Raw genomic sequence first — 18,064 nt, 5'->3', positions numbered from 1 at the left:
GGTCCCCGGCCTGAGTGTGGGATCACATACATGACTCCATGGTTGCTGGCTTGAGCAAGGGGTAACTCACTCTGCTGTAGCCCCCTGGTCAAGGCACATACCAGAAAGCAATCAAATGAACAACTAAGGTGCCACAACAAAGAATTCATTCTTCTTATCTCTCTACCTTCCTGTCTGTCTGTCCCTATCTGTCCCTCTGTCTCTGTCACAAAAAGAAAAATACAATATTATCATCACACCTAAAATAAATAAGCATTACTATTTGATATAATTGAATTTCTAGTCACTGTTCAAATTTTCTAGGTTAATACATTTTCTTCTGGTGCCTATTTCAAACCACATACAAGCAAAGTCCCCAGACAGTATGTGGTTAAAATGTCTTGCAAGTTTATTTCAACCTATAGGTTCCTTTTTGCTCTATTGTTTTTCATGGCAATTTATTTCTTAAGAAAATGTGCTCATTTTTTAAATAGAGATCTCCATATTCTGATTGTCCTCATTTGTTGTGTCTCTGAATAATTTAACATATTACTCTCTAATCCTGTATTTCTTGTAAATTGAAAGTTAGCTCCAAAATGTCATAAGAACTTAAATTCCTTTTGGACAAGGATAACTTAAAAATCTACTGTCATTATGCAGAATAGCAGATATCAAGTTGCTCCTTGTTTCGTGATTTTAAGATTAACATTTGTGTTCAAATGTTGGCTTGATCAGTCCAAATCATTTTTAAAAAAAATAAAGTATAACGTATCTTCAATTAAGTCCACAAATGGACTTAATTGAGTATATATCTCAGTTAATTTTTACAAATGCATATACCATGTAACCATAATTTGGATAAAAATACAAACCATGATCAGACTCTAGAGCCCCTCTTACTAATTTCAATACCCCAAAGATAATTTCTGTTCTCACTTCTAGCATCATAAATTTCTTTTGTCTGCTTTCAACTTTTGTATAAGTGGAAACAAACAGTATATTCTCTTTTGAGTCTTATTTCACTTGATATTATCTGTGTGAGAATCATCCATGTTGTATCAGTAGTTTATCCTTTTAGGTTGTTGAAACTGATTCCATTGAGTGGATATACTGTGGTATAATTTATTTCTCTAACAGCTGATGAATATTTGGGCTGTTTCTAGTTTCTGGTAGTATGAGTAAATCTGCTATAAAGATGTCTCGTGGTGCATACACGACACATGTCTGCAGTCATATGCCAACGAGCTCAGAGCTCAGAGAATGTATTTATATTGAGCTTTAGCAGACAATGTGAACAGTTCCAAAATGGCTGTAGCGTGCTTACCTCCTCTAGCAGTGTATGGGAGTTCCAGTTACTTCATAGCTTCCCCAACCCTTGGTATTATCACTTGTTTGTCTTCTAAATTTCAGCCATTGTGGTAAGTATGCACTGGCGTGGATTCTGACTTAATGTGTATTTTCCTGAAAACTAATGGTACTGAGGATCTTTCTTTTTTTTTTTTTTTTTTTTTAATTTTTTATTTTTTTTTTTTTTATTATTTATTCATTTTAGAGAGGAGAAAGAGAGAGTCAGAGAGAGAGAGGAGAGAGAGACAGGGGGGAGGAGCTGGAAGCATCAACTCCCATATGTGCCTTGACCAGGTAAGCCCAGGGTTTCGAACCGGCGACCTCAGCATTTCCAGGTCAACGCTTTATCCACTGCGCCACCACAGGTCAGGCACTGAGGATCTTTCTTATGCTTATTAGCTATTTGGATTTTTTTTTTTTAAAGCAAAGTTCTTGTCCAGTGTTTTATGCTCAAACAATTGGCTTGTCTATTCTTTTCCTGTTGACTACAGTAGTTCTTAGGTATTCTGGCTACGAGCTCTTGGTCAGATGGACGCATCACAGAACTCTTCACCGGCTCTGCATCTTGCTTTTCACTCTTATTGGACTCTTCTGATGAACCACAGTGCTTAACTTTAATAAAATCTCATTTGTCAATGTTTCCTGCATGGTTCGTGTATTTTGTCCCATGCAAGATGTCTTTGGCTACTTCACTGTCACAAAGATTTCACCTGAGAAACATGGTGGGTTTCTTTCTCACGTCTGGGTCTGCGGTCTGTCTGGGAGCAATTCCTGTCTGCGATGCAGGCAGGGCGTTAGGTGTGCCGCAGTCTCTCCCACTGCCCCGCCGCAGGTGTGTGTTGTGAGGTCTCTGCTGTCAATCAGGAGACCCTGAGGGTGTGGCCAGTTCCCGGCTCTTCTCTTCTGCTCTATCAGTCTAGTTTCTGTCTTTGCACTGACACCAACTGATCTTCCGCCATTAGCTTTTCACCTAATGCTTTCAGCAGCTGTCAGCAACCACTGTCCACAGCCATCATTTTCACCCAGGACTGCAAAATGGTGGTATTGTACATTTCTTCTTGTTTCTTTGCTGGCCTACGCTGGAGGATACCAATTTAACCTAACGTTGTTTCTCACAACTAAAAATCTTAGATTTATAAACCTAAAAAATAAACATTCTCTTGCCTGACCAGGTATTGGTGCAGTGGACAGAGTGTTGGCCTAGGATACTGAGGACCTAGGTTTGAAACCCCGAGGTTGCTGGCTTGAGCGTGGGCTCATAGACATAACCTTATGGTCACTGACTTGAGCCCAGAGGTCATTGGCTTGAAGCCCAAAGTCACTGGCTTGAGCAAGGGGGTCACTGGCTTGGCTGGAGCCCGCAAGTCAAGGCACATATGAGAAAGCAATTAGTGAATAACTAAGGTGTCACAACTATGGGTTGATGCTTCTCATCTCCCTTCCTGTCTGTCTATTCCCCCCTTGCATAAAAACAAAACAAAACAAAACAAAAAACAACATTCTCACCAGGCCTGGGTCTCATTGACACCTGGATGTTGAGAGTGCAAGAGGCAGCCCCATAAGAACCATGAGACCTAATGGGGGAGAACGGGTCCCTAAGAAAACCCAAGGTTTTCTCATCAGAAGAAGATGAAGAAACTACAGATGCCACCACCACCCACTACAGGTAAGTAACAACCCTCTGTGTGAGACGTCACAGGGAAAGGTGACATAGTTGTTTAGTTCTAGGACTACAGCTGTGTCCTGGAAGATTACAGAGTCGATGCTCGTCTAGGAAGTGCAGTGAGGTAACGGATCCTTGTATCTCTTCCTCAGGCTGTCCTGGTGCCTCAACTCCCCCCACTATGACTTAGTCCTCTGGGTTATAGCACCAGGCCTTGGAAGGAAGCCACTAATCAGATTGGGCACCCTGTATTCCGCTCTTAGTTCTAAAATACAGAAGTGGGTATCAGCAAACTACTTTTAGTTTTCCAAACAAACTTAATAGATATAATATAAACTAAGTAAAATGTAAATTTCCCTCTCCAGGTTTGTATCAACGCACTCTGGTGACACTCCAATCTTATACTGATCAGAGGCTCTGTCTGGACTTAAGAGAAATAAAAAATGAGGATGTGAGCTGTGAATCATTCCTTTTGGGCATTTTCTTGGTAGAGATGTTTTTAATGAACTGGGTTCATGAAAAGGAAGGGGAATTAGTTAGGGGGGAGGGGTTTATAAACAGCTCTGCAGGGGACAAAGAATTAGCACCTCTGGGTGAGGTTCGTGGTGAGCAGTTTCATAAGATTCTTTTCAGGGGAGTATCAGCTTCCCACAGGATGACATGCCGCGTTTTGACTTGTTGAGAGGCAGGGCTGAGTTCTAGGCTGCCGGGAAGGTCCCCAGGGCCCCGAGTCGGGGGTGGCAGTGCGTGAGACACGGGCACCAAGTGGACAGTAACCCAGCCCTTAGCCGAGCCCGTCATTTTAATTAGGGTTAGTGAGCTCAGAGTAAAACTTAATTTTCCCTTTAATATGCGAGCGATCTCATTGTATACTTCTACACTCCACTGAAAAGAGACATAAGCTTAATACTTTAAGTTTCCACAAATTCTCTAAACATCTTCCCTAATTGCCATGCCTTTCTAATTGCCTGCTTCATTAAGCCAATTCCAGCTGGCTGATTAGCTACATATCATCACCAATGAGAAGATGCAGGTGAAAGTGCTTTGAAAAGCATGGCAGTCTCTTGTGGGTGGCTCTTCATCTTAGCCGGACACTGGACATTGAAATTATCCAGCAGCCTGAAAGAACACCAGTGGGTGCTCCTCCCACCCCCCCACCCCCCCACCGCGATTCTGACTTAGTTGGGCGTGGGTGTGGCCAGAGCACGATTTTTTTTTTTAAATTCCTGAATGACTCACAGTTGCAGCTGAGGTTGGGAGTCGCTGCTCTGTGGCAGGTCTCCCATTTCAGCACCTACTAAAACTGGTGGCCTGGAGACCACACCTTGGAGACAGTGGCTCTAACCAGATCTTCCCAATACCCACACTCCCAGGCTAAAAACAAAACAAAACAAAACAACAAAACACTCCCTTAAAACCACAAAGGAAAAAGGGACAGTCCCTTTGAAGCCTCTGCCAGGATTTCCATCAAATCGTCCGCTAGGTGATGGTAAACGGTCTATGCTATAGGAGTGCGCCCTGATCTTACACTGGCTCATTTCTGTGATGTCAATACTTCCACTGTGGATGGCTTCTCAAGTTACCAACAGTTTAGAAAGTTCAGCCAGCTCAGAAAATTCCCCCTAATTTTAGCAACTGGCTCTTGGGAGCTGGTCGAAGCCCACTGAGCCTGCCCAGGGGGTCTTTGTGTGTGTGGTGGAGGTCTCAATCACAAGGTTTAAGGCTTGTTTTTAAAGCAGCGACAGCCCATCCCAATGCAAAACGTGCCTATCTTGTTTGCTGCGAAGCACACCGAGTCCCCCATCAGGTAGGCAGACCTACCCCTTTCACCCACACCTACTCATTTCTTCTTCACTTCGAGTGGAGTCAGAGATGGTAAACTAGGGGGTAACCGGGTCGCTGGTTACTCCAAGAGGCAGAGCTCTGTCCCACACTTACAAGCAGTGCACGACCGTGCGACCTTCGCCACCGTTGTATTCCTCCTGCCACTTGTCCACCTGGCGAATGAGCTTCAGGAAGGAGCGCTTGGACACCGGCGTGTCCCTGTACATCGGCCAGCCCAGGAACTGGAACTGCTGCACCATCCGATACCCGTCCTGGGGCTAGAGGGCCAGGCCACAGTCGCGGAGGGAAAAGAAAACAGGCGTTATTTACTCTACTGAGTTCCAGTGAGCTATTCCACCGACTGGCTTCCCGTCAAGCAGGGCTCTAATAAAGGAGAGGCTTGCCCAGAGACAACAGGGAAGCGCCTGCCATCCTGAGAGCTAGGAGTTCTAATGTTGAGCTGTTGTAATCAATCAGGTGTTTTAAATGACAGGTCAGACAACTACAAGTGAAGCAGAAGGCTTACAATTTCGCAAAAGCCACGTGGATAATAAGTTACAACGTGAGCATTGACCACATTGGGCAGTAAAGGTAAAATGGCTTTAATTACAGGTAAGTTCAAGGTAAAGGATAAATTATAGTCAGGAGATGTTTTGTGAGCTCAGGGTGTTATAGATTGCACTGTTTCCTGTTAAGTATAATATGATTTTACTTATTGGTGCGACTCTTGCTAAGATAACAATACCTCATCTTTGGTCATGGTTAAATGGAACCGCAGTATTCAAGGTGTTAGAAAAGACCACAGTCTTCATCCTGCCACACCTGGGTCATTTGAGCTATTCCCTCCATGGCCCCAGCAGCCCCTGACATGGGTGATCATGCTTTTCCTGTTGACACTCTCGTCTCCCGCTGTTCCTTCTCCCTCACCTCTCCCCTCTGCCTTGGCATGCTTTTCTCCCAGACCACTTACTGATGGGTCCCAGTCCTTGGGTCCCTTTCTCTTTTGTCTCTTACTTGAAGATTTCGTGCCTTTAAATATTCCAATAAGTCATCAATTTGTATCCCCAGGATCAGACCTCTGTGTCTTGAGTTTCACCCTCACAGATGCAAATGCCGACTTGATATTTCTACTTAGGTGTTTAATAGTTATCTCAAACCTAGTACTGTTTCAAACTGAACTCTTGACCCTCTCTCCAGGTGTGCCCCTGTCCCCTCGACCAGTCCTGTTTGCACCTACAGTCTTTCCTAACTTGGTTCATGTCAATTCCACCATTCTAGTTCTCAGGACTTAAATCCAGAGAGTCACCCTCAGCTTCCTGGGACCCACCTGTCAGCAAATCTTATTGGTTCTGCTGGCAGAATATACCAGCATCTCTCCGCCTCTCACTACCTCCAGAAGCCACCAGTCTTATCCTGTCATTGTTGTTTGTCACCTGGACTGTTATAATAGCCTTCTAATGGGCCTCTCTTATAGTCTATTCTCAACACAGAAGCCAGAGTGCTCCTTATAAAGTATAAATTATATCATATAATTCTTCTACTCAAACCCTATAGTGGCTCATTTCCTTCACAGCAAAAGCCCAAATCCTTGCAGTAGCCTGCAAGGCCCTGCATGATCTCTGCCACCCCCTACACACCACATCCCTCTCCCCCTTTAGGTGACCTTAGCTTACTGTGCTCCAGCCACATCAGCCTCTTTGCTGTTGCAGGAACCCTGCCTCAGGACCTTTGCATGGACTGTTACTTCTGTCTGGAAAGCTGACTCCATAGAACACTGAATGACTGCTCCCTCCCGTGCATAGGTCTTTGCTCACACTGCACATCTACCTAAGACAGAGCTGTGCTGTCCCTCCTGTTCAGGCCCTAGCACCTCCTACCTCCCCACTTTTTTTCTATAGCATTTATCAGTTTCTAACATATCTCATTATATGTGTTGCATCTATTACTTATTATCAGTCACCTCCCATTAGAATGTAAATGCTATAAGGTCAAGGAGCTCAGTTTTCACTAATACATTCCATGCTCCCAGAACAATGACTGACACAGAGTAAGCACACTGGATAGTGAGTGACTGAGAACAGAAGGAAACCACAGTGGAGGTGATACTGGCGTGACTCTTACCCTGGAGGCATTGTAAATACGGAATATCCTGCTGATGATGTCTTCTTCTAAATCAGCTGACACAAATTCCACCTGGATTGGGCCATGCCGGTGGACTCCGTTCTCCGGCCAGTACTGCGGACACAGCTGAATTCAAAACAGGGAAACATGAGATTATTTATAAGAATAAATTTACTCTGAACAGTTTGGAATCAGTAATTCTTAACACTCCCTTGATTCACTTAATTTTCTTTCCTTTCTCTCTTTTCCTTCAAGAAAGTAGAGCTGAGGACTTTCTTGTTGGCTGATTCCTCGGCTCCACCTGTCCTTCTAGTACTTGGCCCTTCCTTTTTCTCGGAAAGCATCTTTAAGCCACAGCAATTATGCTTCCCAGGGAGGTCCCTGGATGCTGTTTTACACACCCTGTTGTGAGATTCCTTTTACTGCTGACAGGAACTCTTACCAGGCCTGGGGAGATCCCCCTAGCTGTCATTACAAGAGCAAAGATGCTGAAGATGGCACACACACCTGCTAACACCCAACTTCCATCCTCCCCCTAGCTTACACTGTAATTCGTCATCACTTTGGGGAGTTGGGACAAGATACTGATAACAGTGTTGGGTTGCATTTGCATGCTCTGGTCTAACCCCCCCTACACCCCCCCAGCTCTGATCTGGAACACCTGGTGTAATGAGAGTCAATGTTTTACCTGGAGGCGGCTTTGATAACAAAGGTTATTCTCCCACTCCAGGTATTGGGGATACTAAGTAACTAGAACTTCTGCACAAATGTAGGCACGGCTCAATGTGACAGAAGTGCAGCTGGGCCTGGCGGCTTATGGAGTAGGCCCTTCCGTCTGCCACCACCTCACAGAAACAGTCCATCTGGAGACAGGTGAGAGAGCACCCTGGATCTATTCTCACAAACCTTCCTACAGCCTGGAGACCTGAACAGGCATTTCAAGTTGGAAATTAAACTTCTTTAGGGACTTGAAATTCCCACGACACTTTGGGGAATATCGTGTGACTTTCATCTTTCTGACTTACCTGAGGGACAAACAGCTACGATAAAGCAAACGAACTACCCCATCACTTTATAACCAGTGTCTATTGGTCCAAGAGCAGATGAAGAAACAGCACCTCATTTACAGCAGAACGATGAACCGCAACAGGGGAATCCACTCACTAAATTTCCTTTTTTGATGACTTTTATTTTCTAAAGGATCTAAAATCTCATTGTCAAAGCTTGAAAGGTTGATTTATATGCAAGATTGCAAGATAACTGTACAGTTAACAGTGGGTCGACCTAAAGGACAATCTTCCTCTCTCTATTATAAAGATTTGAATTTTATGATCAAGAATGAAAGTGGGATAACTAAGGATGCTTTTTAAATAGTATTTTAGAAATTACATTTACTTATTTGAAAAAAATTATATTATATTAGTTTTAGGTATACACTCTAGTGATTAGAAATTATATAACATACTAAGTGATCATCCTGATAAATCTTATCCCCATCTGACGCCATACATAGTTATTAGAGCAGGGGTCGGGAACCTATGGCTCACGAGCCAGATGTGGCTCTTTTGATGGCTGCATCTGGCTCGCAGACAAATCTTTAATAAAAATAATAATAACGTTAAAAATATAAAACATTCTCATGTATTACAATCCATTCATTTCCTACCACTCATGTTCATGGTTGCGGGTAGCTGGAGCCAATCACAGCTGTCCTCCGGGACAACACCAAATTTTTATTGGATAATGTGTAACGTACACGGGTCATTGTATGGCTCTCATGGAATTACATTTTAAAATATGTGGCGTTCATGGCCCTCTCAGCCAAAAAGGTTCCCGACCCCTGTATTAGAGTATTACTGATTATATTCCCTGTGCTGCACTTTACATCCCCATGACTGTTCTGTAACTACCAACCTGTACTATCTAATCCCTGCCCCTTTTCACCTAACCCCAGACACCCCTCAGTCTGGCAACTATCAAATGTTCTCTGCATCTATGAGTTTCTTTCTGTTCCACTTGTTATTTTATTTTGGTTTTTAGATTCAATTGTTGATGGATGTATTTATTGCCATTCTATTGTTCACATCCCTGATCTTATTTTTTTTCCTTTTGTTTTCCTTCTTCTTCCTCTCCTCCTCCTCCTCTTCCCCCTGCTTCTTCATACTGGTTTGGTGCTGATAAACTCCTTTAACTTTTTCTTGTCTGGAAAGCTCTGTATATGTTCTTTGATTTTTATTATTATTATTTTTTTTCTTGCAAGAGAGGAGGAGGGTTAAGGCCGACAGATGAGAAGCAGCAACTCAAGTTGTGTTGTTCATTGATTGCCTTGATTGCTTTTCATATGTGCCTTGCCTGGGGGGCTCCAGATGAGCCAATGACTCTTGCTCAAGTTAGCAAGCTTGGGCTTTAAGACAGCCATCTTTGGGCTCAAACCAGTGACCATGGGATTATGTCAATGATCCCACATTCAAGCTGATGACCTGGCACTGAAGCTGATGAGCCTGTGCTTAAGCTGATGACCTTGGAGTTTCAAACCTGGGACCTCTACTCACTGCACTACCACTGGTTAGGCTGTCTGTTGATTCTAAATGATAACTTTGCTGGGTAGAATAATCTTTGGTTGTAGGTCCTGGCTTTTAATCACTTTGAATATTTCTTGGCAGTCGCTTCTGGCCTGCAAAGTTTCTGTTGAGAAATCAGCTGACAGTCTTACGGGAGCTCCCCTGTAGGTAACCAATTGCTTTTCTCTTGCTGCTTTTAATATTCTCTCTTTGCCCTGGCCAGTGGCTCAGTGGATAGAGTGTCAGTTTGGCATATGGATGTCCCAGGTTTGATTCCCAGTCAGGCCACATGGGAAAAGCAACCATCTGCTTCTCACCCCTCCCCTACTCCTCCCTCTTCCCCTCCTGCAGCCACTGTCTTGTATTCAAGAGTGGACCTGGACACTGAGGATAGCTCGGTTGGTCTGCGTGCTTCTGACTCAGGTGCTAAAACTAGCTTGGTACTCAAGCATCAGCCCGAGACAGGGTTGCCATGGTGGATCCTCATCAAGGCGCATGTGGAAGTTTGCCTCACTATCTCCCCTCCTCTCACTTAAAAAAAATAATAAAAAAATATTTTCTCTCTTAACTTTTGGCATTTTAATTATGATGTGTCTTGGTGTGAGCCACTTTGGGTTCATCTTGTTTGGAACTCTCAGCATGTCCTGGGCTTGTGTATTTCCTTCACCAGGTTAGGGACGTTTTCCGTCATTATTTTTTTTTAAATAGATTTTCAACTTCTTGTCCTCTGTCTTCTCCTTCTGGCACCCCATGATGTGAATGTTGGTTTTCCTGGAGGCTTGAAGTTTCCCAGAGGCTCCTTACACTATCCTCATTTCTTTTTTTATTCTTTTTACTTTGGGCTGCCCTGATTGGGAGTCTTTTGCTTCCTTATATTCCAAATTACTGTTTTGCTTTTTGGCTTCCTCTATGCTACTGGTGATTCTCTGTAAATTGTTCTTCATTTCAGTTAGTTTATCCTTTATTTCTAACTGGTCATTTTTTTTTTTTTTTGTATTTTTTCTGAAGCTGGAAATGGGGAGAGACAGTCAGACAGACTCCCGCATGCGCCCGACCGGGATCCACCCGGCACGCCCACCAGGGGCGACGCTCTGCCCACCAGGGGGCAATGCTCTGCCCCTCTGGGGCGTCGCTCTGTCGCAACCAGAGCCACTCTAGTGTCTGGGGCAGAGGCCAAGGAGCCATCCCCAGCGCCCGGGCCATCTTTGCTCCAATGGAGCCTCAGCTGCGGGAGAGGAAGAGAGAGACAGAGAGGAAGGAGAGGGGGAGAGGTGGAGAAGCAAATGGGCGCTTCTCCTGTGTGCCCTGGTCGGGAATCGAACCTGGGTCTTCCGCACGCCAGGCCGACGCTCTACCACTGAGCAAACTGGCCAGGGCCTCATTTTTTTTTAATGGTTTTCATGGTCTTTCAAATGCTGTTAAAGTTCTCTCAAAGTTTATCGACTCTTCTTTTAAGTTCATTGAGCATCCTTATAACCAGTGTTTTTCAACTCTGCATCTAGTAGACTGCTTGTCTCCATTGTGTTTAGTTAAACTTTCTGAAATTTTGTCCTGTTCTTTCATTTGGGACATGTTTCACTGTCTCTTCAGTTGGCTGCCACCCTGTGTTTGTTTCTGTGAACCCAGCAGGGCTGCTATGTCTCCTGGGCTCAGCAGAGTGACCTAATGTAGCAGGTTTCCCACAGGGTCCAATGGCACAGGCTCCCTGTTCACCTGCTCTGGGCATTCCAGGTGTGCTCCTCCCTCCCCGCCCCTCGGGCTGTGTACATCCCCTCCTGTTGTGGCTGAGCCTTGGCTGCTGTTGGCATATCAATGGGAGGGATTTACCCCCAGGCCCACTGGCTGCAAGGACTGGCTGTGACCACTATGGAGGATCAGGATCAGCTGTGCAGGGTCCCACCACACAGAGCAGGACTTAGGTCAGTGGGGCTCTGGTCCCCACTGAATCTACCTCTTGAGTGTGTTATCTTGGGAAGGTGGTTGGGTGGTGCTTTTTTTTTTTTTTTTTGTATTTTTCTGAAGCCGGAAACGGGGAGAGACAGTCAGACAGACTCCCGCATGCGCCCAGCCGGGATCCACCCGGCATGCCCACCAGGGGGCGACGCTCTGCCCACCAGGGGGCGATGCTCTGCCCCTCCGGGGAGTCGCTCTGTTGCGACCAGAGCCACTCTAGTGCCTGGGGCAGAGGCCAAGGAGCCCTCCCCAGCGCCCGGGCCATCTTTGCTCCAATGGAGCCTTGCTGCGGGAGGGGAAGAGAGAGACAGAGAAGAAGGAGAGGGGGAGGGGTGGAGAAGCAGATGGGCGCCTCTCCTGTGTGCCCTGGCCAGGAATCGAACCCGGGACTTCTGCACGCCAGGCCGACGCTCTACCACTGAGCCAACCAGCCAGGGCTGGGTGGTGCTTTTATGTGGTTTGAAATTGTCCATGGGGTACGCTGGCTCTGAGGTCTCCCGGGAGGTTCAGGCCAAAGTCAGCCGCCATCTGTGTTCTACCCAGGATCACCCAGCATGAGCTACAAAGTCATCTGCAGATGACTGCCACCCATGCTGGGCTTGGAGGGGCCCTGCAGGGGCCAAGTTGTGAAACAAGGTTGACTGCCGCTAGTGCCAGGCCTGGGGCCAGTCAGCAAGAGGCTCGGGGCATGGCACACTTTTGGGAAAACATCTGTATTAGGCTTGCTTGCCCGCAGTTTAGGATGATCAGAGCCCGAGCATGTGGCAGAGCCCCGTGTGCAGAGCCTATGCAGGGCTACGGGTGGTCTGACTCAGGGCAGACTGCGGACTGTCTGGCCGTGCTGTTTGTTCACCTGCTAATAAGAGGAGTCATTTTCCCTGCCTGTTTGCTTGTCTGCTGTTGTGAGAATCTAATAAACGGGAATGGCCCTGTGCTTTCTGGATTCACAGTTCCTCTACCATCTGCCCAAATCCAATGTGAACCTGCCTGGCCTTGGCCACCAGCAATACACACACACCGAGGCCAGATGCTGCTTGTTTGAGAGATTTCAGGAAAGCCTGAAGCGTGAGCCGAGACAGGCCATTTGTGTGGAAAAGCCAGCGGAAACAGCTCGGGTGGGCCCACAAGTTAGTGGAGTAGGGTCTCAGGGAATCACCAGGCGGGGTGGACAGTGAAAGCCAGTTTGACGGAGACTCAGAAATGGTTTGCCTGCTGGCTCCGTGGGAGAAAGGCTCAGAAAAGCGACAGTGGCCTCTGCCAGCCCTTACGTTTGGGAGAAAACCACCCCCCAGCTCTCTCAACCTGATGACAGACACTTCAATTCCTCCCTGTGGGTCCCTGGTGCCTCTCAAGCTGCTGCCCCAGTGCTGGAGCTCAGAGGGAGTGAGTCTGAGCAAGTCCATCCCTGGGCCCTTTAAGAGGATCAGCCTGGGACTCCAGCAGCCTCCGTCTCACTCAGCCACCATCCCCGCTGGATTCTACAGCCAGATGTTACGGGGACTTCTTCCTGCACCGGAACCCTGGGCTGGAAAGCCTGGTGTGAGGCTTGGACCCCCTTGCTCCTCAGGCGGGACATCTGCAGCAGAAATATCTTGATTTTTATCCTCCACACATGGGTGTGGGACCAGCTTGTTTCCTGTCTCTGCCCCTCCTAACCGATACGGCTCCTTCTTTACATCCTTACTTTGTAAGACTTCTATTGAGCTAAATTTCAGGTGCTTCTAAATGATGGTTGTTCTGTAGTTTAGTTGAATTTTTAAAGACTTATTGATGAGAGAGAGAGAGAGAGATTGATTTGTTGTTCTACCTATTCATGCATTCACTGGCTGGTTCCTTTATGTGCCCTGACCACGGATCAAACCCGCCACCCTGAGGTTATCAAAACGACGCCCTAACCAACTGAGCAACCTGGCCGGGGCAGTTGTGGTTCTGATGTGGTTGTGGGAGTATCTGAGTACCATGTGGTACCTATGCTGCCATATTGACTGGACATTTATTTATTTTTAAATAATGCTTTCATGAAATGTTTCCTTCCTTGCCAGCGCTTCCTGGTGACAAGTTATAAAACTGCCTTATCAAACTATAGCATGCTAATGTTTATTTTCTTTTTGATCCGGGGGTACCCACTGTTAAAATTAAGAGGCATTGTGATGGGAAGCCGAGACGGTAATAAAAGCCCTGACATCACATCTGAACTGTGCTGCCCGCTTCACTCCTGACTGAGCTGGCTGTTTGCTTGCTCTCTCAGTCCAAGTCCTGATCAAAACGCTTGTCACTTAAACCAGAGAACTATGAATGGCCTGGCTGGCGCTGGGCTCTTGGCACACCGCATTCTGCACTCTGCCCAAGTAAACCATGTAGAAAATGGCTTAAATGGTGCATAGTACATCCATGAACCAGACTTATAAATACTTAAAATAGTTGAGTGCTATTCTTGTACCACTGCAACACCTTTCTGTTCAAATGCTCAGCTTAGTGTTCTCTAACAGACTGACTCCCCCGAGCCTCCTCTTTCCCTGTGAAAATCAGCTCTGTCCACTGAGCAGAACTGCAGTCTCTTTGTCTCCTCTACCGCTGGCCAGGCCAGGCTTGGTTTGAGTCCAGCCAGTTTGGGTTTAGAATGCAGTTTCAGAATTCAAACACTGTTGTTCAAAAAGAACACACGGAAATCGCTAACGCGCCTGGCTCACTAATATGAACAATATATCACTACATTTCAGCATTCACATTAGGGGAAAAAGAATGATTCTGAAGAGGGAACAAGTCCCTTATTCTATAATTGTCTATGACTATGGAATCTTGAATTAGTGAAATTTGACCTGGGACACTGTCAGTTAGAAAACCAGGATCCTTGGTTCTACAGTGTGTCCATAAAGTCATGGTGCACTTTTGACCGGTCACAGGAAAGCAACAAAAGACGATAGAAATGTGAAATCTGCACCAAATAAAAGGAAAACTCTCCTAGTTTCATACCTATTCAGTGCAGTTTGATGTGGGCTCACGCACAGATTTTTTAGGGCTCCTTAGGTAGCTATCCCGTATAGCCTTTATAGACTCGTCACTGACTGATGTCCTACCAGAACGGGGTTTCTCCACCAAACTGCCAGTTTCCTTCAACTGCTTATCCCACCGAGTAATGTTATTCCTATGTGGTGGCACTTCGTTATAAATGCACCGATATTCATGTTGCACTTTGGTCACAGATTTGAATTTACTGAACCACAGAACACACTGAACTTTCCTCTGTACCGTCCACATCTCGACTGGCATGGCCGTGGGCTGCTCCGCTGTATACATGGTGTTACGTCATCATCTGCGCATGCGCACATGCTGCCACATCATCCCACAGAAACTGCAAGGGTTTTCCTTTTATTTGGTGCAGATTTCACATTTCTATAGTCTTTTGTTGCTTTCCTGTGACTGGTCAAAAGTCCACCATGACTTTACGGACACACTATATTTCTAATTGTGTCTTTGAAGCTGTCCTCGCTGTGCTGTCTGCTTGTCTTTATAAATGACTGCGATCTGTCTTTCTCAGAGGATCAATGGGGAAGAGTTCTAAAACATTTAAGCCTCTTAAGCAAAGAGGACTACGAGAGGACCAGGACTATCAATATTATTTCATTAACCTTCAGGCTAGAGCCTTAACAATATACAGTTAATATATTATCTCAGACATAATTAAAGACATTACAGAATTGAATGTCAATGCCATTTATGGCAGACTGATGGCAATCAAGTGGATTTTAGGAAGGAAACAATCCAGTTTAGATGCTGAAATACTTCACCCTCCACCTTTAAAGACTTTATCTCTACCAGATAGAAACTGAATTCAGTTCCAGAACAAGTTTATTCTTAAAACATGCTAAGTTCCAACTTAGCATAACTGTCATGATAGTTAAGCCTGTGACTGGTACAGCTGTACCCTAGAGCAATAAATTCAGCTCCTAAAGCTGTGCTAATGCTTGCCTGACAAGTCTCTTGCAGAAAACGGATTTTAACCCCATTACCAATATTGAGTCATTACTGTCCATTCTATCTCCTTTTATGTTTAAGAAGAGGTATGAAAAAAGCCCATTTATCATTCTGAGCTTCTCTTATCTTCAAGTCCCAGTTTTATTTCTTTTTAATATCTTTATCAGAGTGTTGACAAAACTAATTGCTGTCCCTTAAAGTCGCCCGTTGGTCTCCGTGGTGCCCCCACCCGGACGTCTCCCCGGTGGGGAGGCCTGAGCCGGATGCTGATGTCCTTCCTGGCTCTGCAGTTTGCCTGCTTTTAGGTCCACATTGTGGCGTCCACGTTCCTGTTCAGCTCCGACCTGCCCGTCACCTTGTGTGTCCCTCCAGTCAGCGCTCCCATCCTCTCTGACCCTGTCTCGCCGGCTCACTGCCACCATCCCTAATTCCAGCCTGCCTTCGGGTTCAGAAGACTTTCTGTCCCTACTCTCGAATCCCATCTGGGTTGTAACTTCTGTGTTTCAGCATCTCCAGTTCTCAGTCCTCGCCTGGCTCTCGTGGCCTGGCACTGAGGCCTCACCTCTCAATGGGCAAACAGGGGAAACACAGCTTGAACCCAGGGCCAGACTTCTGGCTGGGATAACTCGTAACTCACCTGGGCTGGATCCACGTCGTTTAACATAACTACAGACGTGCAGTGGTAGTCCAGGACCAGTCTCCAGAAGTCTTTCACGGTGTTTGGCAAAGGATGCTGGGTGACTATAAAAGCTGAAGGCTGTTTGTAACTCTGCAAACACACAAGAAAGATCCAAATATACCAGGAAATGTGGAAGGGAAGAAGCTCAGGTTATTTTGTGTACATACACATTTATGACGTAAAACATTGAACATCTAACAGTTGTTAAATTCCATCACCACTGTCAATGCCAAAATAGACTGAATATAAACTTATCTGCGGAATAGTAGTAATATAATATTTTCACTTTGACACTAAGAAAACAATAGCATCTCATAAAATTTTTTGTTATCTGGCGGAACAGCAATATTGGTCTTACAGATAATTATCTTAATACAAAAATTTAGCTTTAATTTATAAAATATGTATAATTAAATTAGTCTGCTTTTCCTAAAAACTTCTCCTTGTCATGTATCTGTGTGACAGTGTGACGTGTTTGCCCTAAAAGGACATACATGCTTTCTTTGTATAGCTCTGGAGAGCTTCACCTTTTTACCTTTCTACACCACAGAATATCACACCAATAGAATTAAAATTTCCATATCGGCACTAAAAATATCCATTCGTTTTCCCCATCAATTGAATAGCTAATGTCACTCAGTTAGAAGGAAGTAGACTGACAAGAAATAACGAGTTGTGTACGATCTGTACTGACAGGCAACCCCCACAACCCATGTTGATTTCTGCCTATGTTAGGAGGAAAGGGAACTAAAATAATACTGTGAAACATTATTCCCGCTTCACTGCCTTAGTGACCTAATCGCTGTCTCTTGCTCCCTGGCCAGGAGGATAAAATTTTAAGAGTAAAGGGGACATGTTTCATTTTTCAATACTTTGGGACTGGTGGTGTGGACACAAAGACGTATGTGGAATCTGAAATGCACTTTATTAAAAAAAATAGTTCGTCTTTTAACCCCTCCCCCCCAAAAAAAAAACCCCCTCAAGGGCAGATTAGTGGAAAGAAGAGACCCACAGCACACTTGGTCATCTTCCCAGCTGCTCCCCCTGGAGAAAAGCCTCCCCACTTCCGTCGGAGGGAAGGTAGGTGGGCTTACGTCCATGAGGGCCGCGTTGATGTAGTTGCTACTCTCCCCGTCAATGGTGATGAGGAAAGGCAGGCAGCGGTCAGGGGGCAGGATGTCCATGCACCGGTTCTTCTCATGGTTCCGGGGCAGGAGTGCAATGCTACAGTCTTCCACACGCAGCGTTGGCGTTACCATGTTCAGGGTCTGCATGACGGAAGAGGCACACGGGGAAGAGAACACTGGATAGCACACGGTCTCCATTCAGACTTCGGCGTCCAAAGTTCCCGCAGCCTGAGTACAGGGTGGGCCCCTCCTCCACCTCCCTCATGCCCGCTTACACCTTTACATTTTCATTTTTCTTTTCTCTCTGCATTTTGTCCACAGACAGTGCCCATCAGATGTAAGGGCCATGTGCCTCAGTAGGATTAAGGTTTACTGAGTTCAACTAGGGCTGGACCTTTGGGCATTTGGGAGTAGGAGGCTGGGTAGTGTTTGGTCCAGAGCCAGGGACATTTAGACCGAACGTGAGTATGAGGAACTCTTGCCTGCGAGTTCTCTGAAACAATCTTGCGGGATTTCGCTGCACCCGCACGGCAGCCTAAACCACAGGGGACCCACGTGGCCTGGTGTCTGCATTGGAAGTGGGGAAATTGCACTGTTAGACCAGTGGTTCTCATCCAGGTACCTCTGCCCCCCTTGGACATGGGCAATGTCCGCACAAAGTTTTGGTTGTCACAAGTGATGTAGTGGAGGTCTTCTGGTATCTAGCTGGGAGGGGCCAGGGATACTGCTAAACATCCTTACATGACAGCCCCCACCGCAAAGAATCTTCCAGCCCCAAATATCAATACTGCTGAGGTCAAGAAGCCCTGTGCGGCCTCAATGGCTCACGATCTGA

The 18,064-nt window shown here is 45.8% G+C and overlaps 1 protein-coding gene across 4 annotated transcripts in view; it reads right to left on the bottom strand.

Annotated features, from left to right (window-relative positions):
- The window catches only part of PTPRM (protein tyrosine phosphatase receptor type M), an 893,280-nt gene that overhangs the window by 12,147 nt on the left and 863,069 nt on the right, over nt 1-18,064 (bottom strand). For all 4 annotated transcript variants that reach the window (XM_066353181.1, XM_066353183.1, XM_066353180.1 and 1 more), the window contains 4 exons: nt 17,197-17,370; nt 16,061-16,192; nt 6,935-7,060; nt 4,928-5,091 (listed from right to left, as the gene is read on the bottom strand). In XM_066353181.1, the coding sequence (XP_066209278.1) occupies nt 4,928-5,091; nt 6,935-7,060; nt 16,061-16,192; nt 17,197-17,370 (596 nt within the window). The remainder of the gene's footprint in view (nt 1-4,927; nt 5,092-6,934; nt 7,061-16,060; nt 16,193-17,196; nt 17,371-18,064) is intronic.

Source organism: Saccopteryx leptura, chromosome 11 (assembly GCF_036850995.1).
Source record: "Saccopteryx leptura isolate mSacLep1 chromosome 11, mSacLep1_pri_phased_curated, whole genome shotgun sequence".
NCBI classification, from domain to species: domain Eukaryota; kingdom Metazoa; phylum Chordata; class Mammalia; order Chiroptera; family Emballonuridae; genus Saccopteryx; species Saccopteryx leptura.
This window is presented reverse-complemented; position numbering and strand designations above follow the sequence as displayed.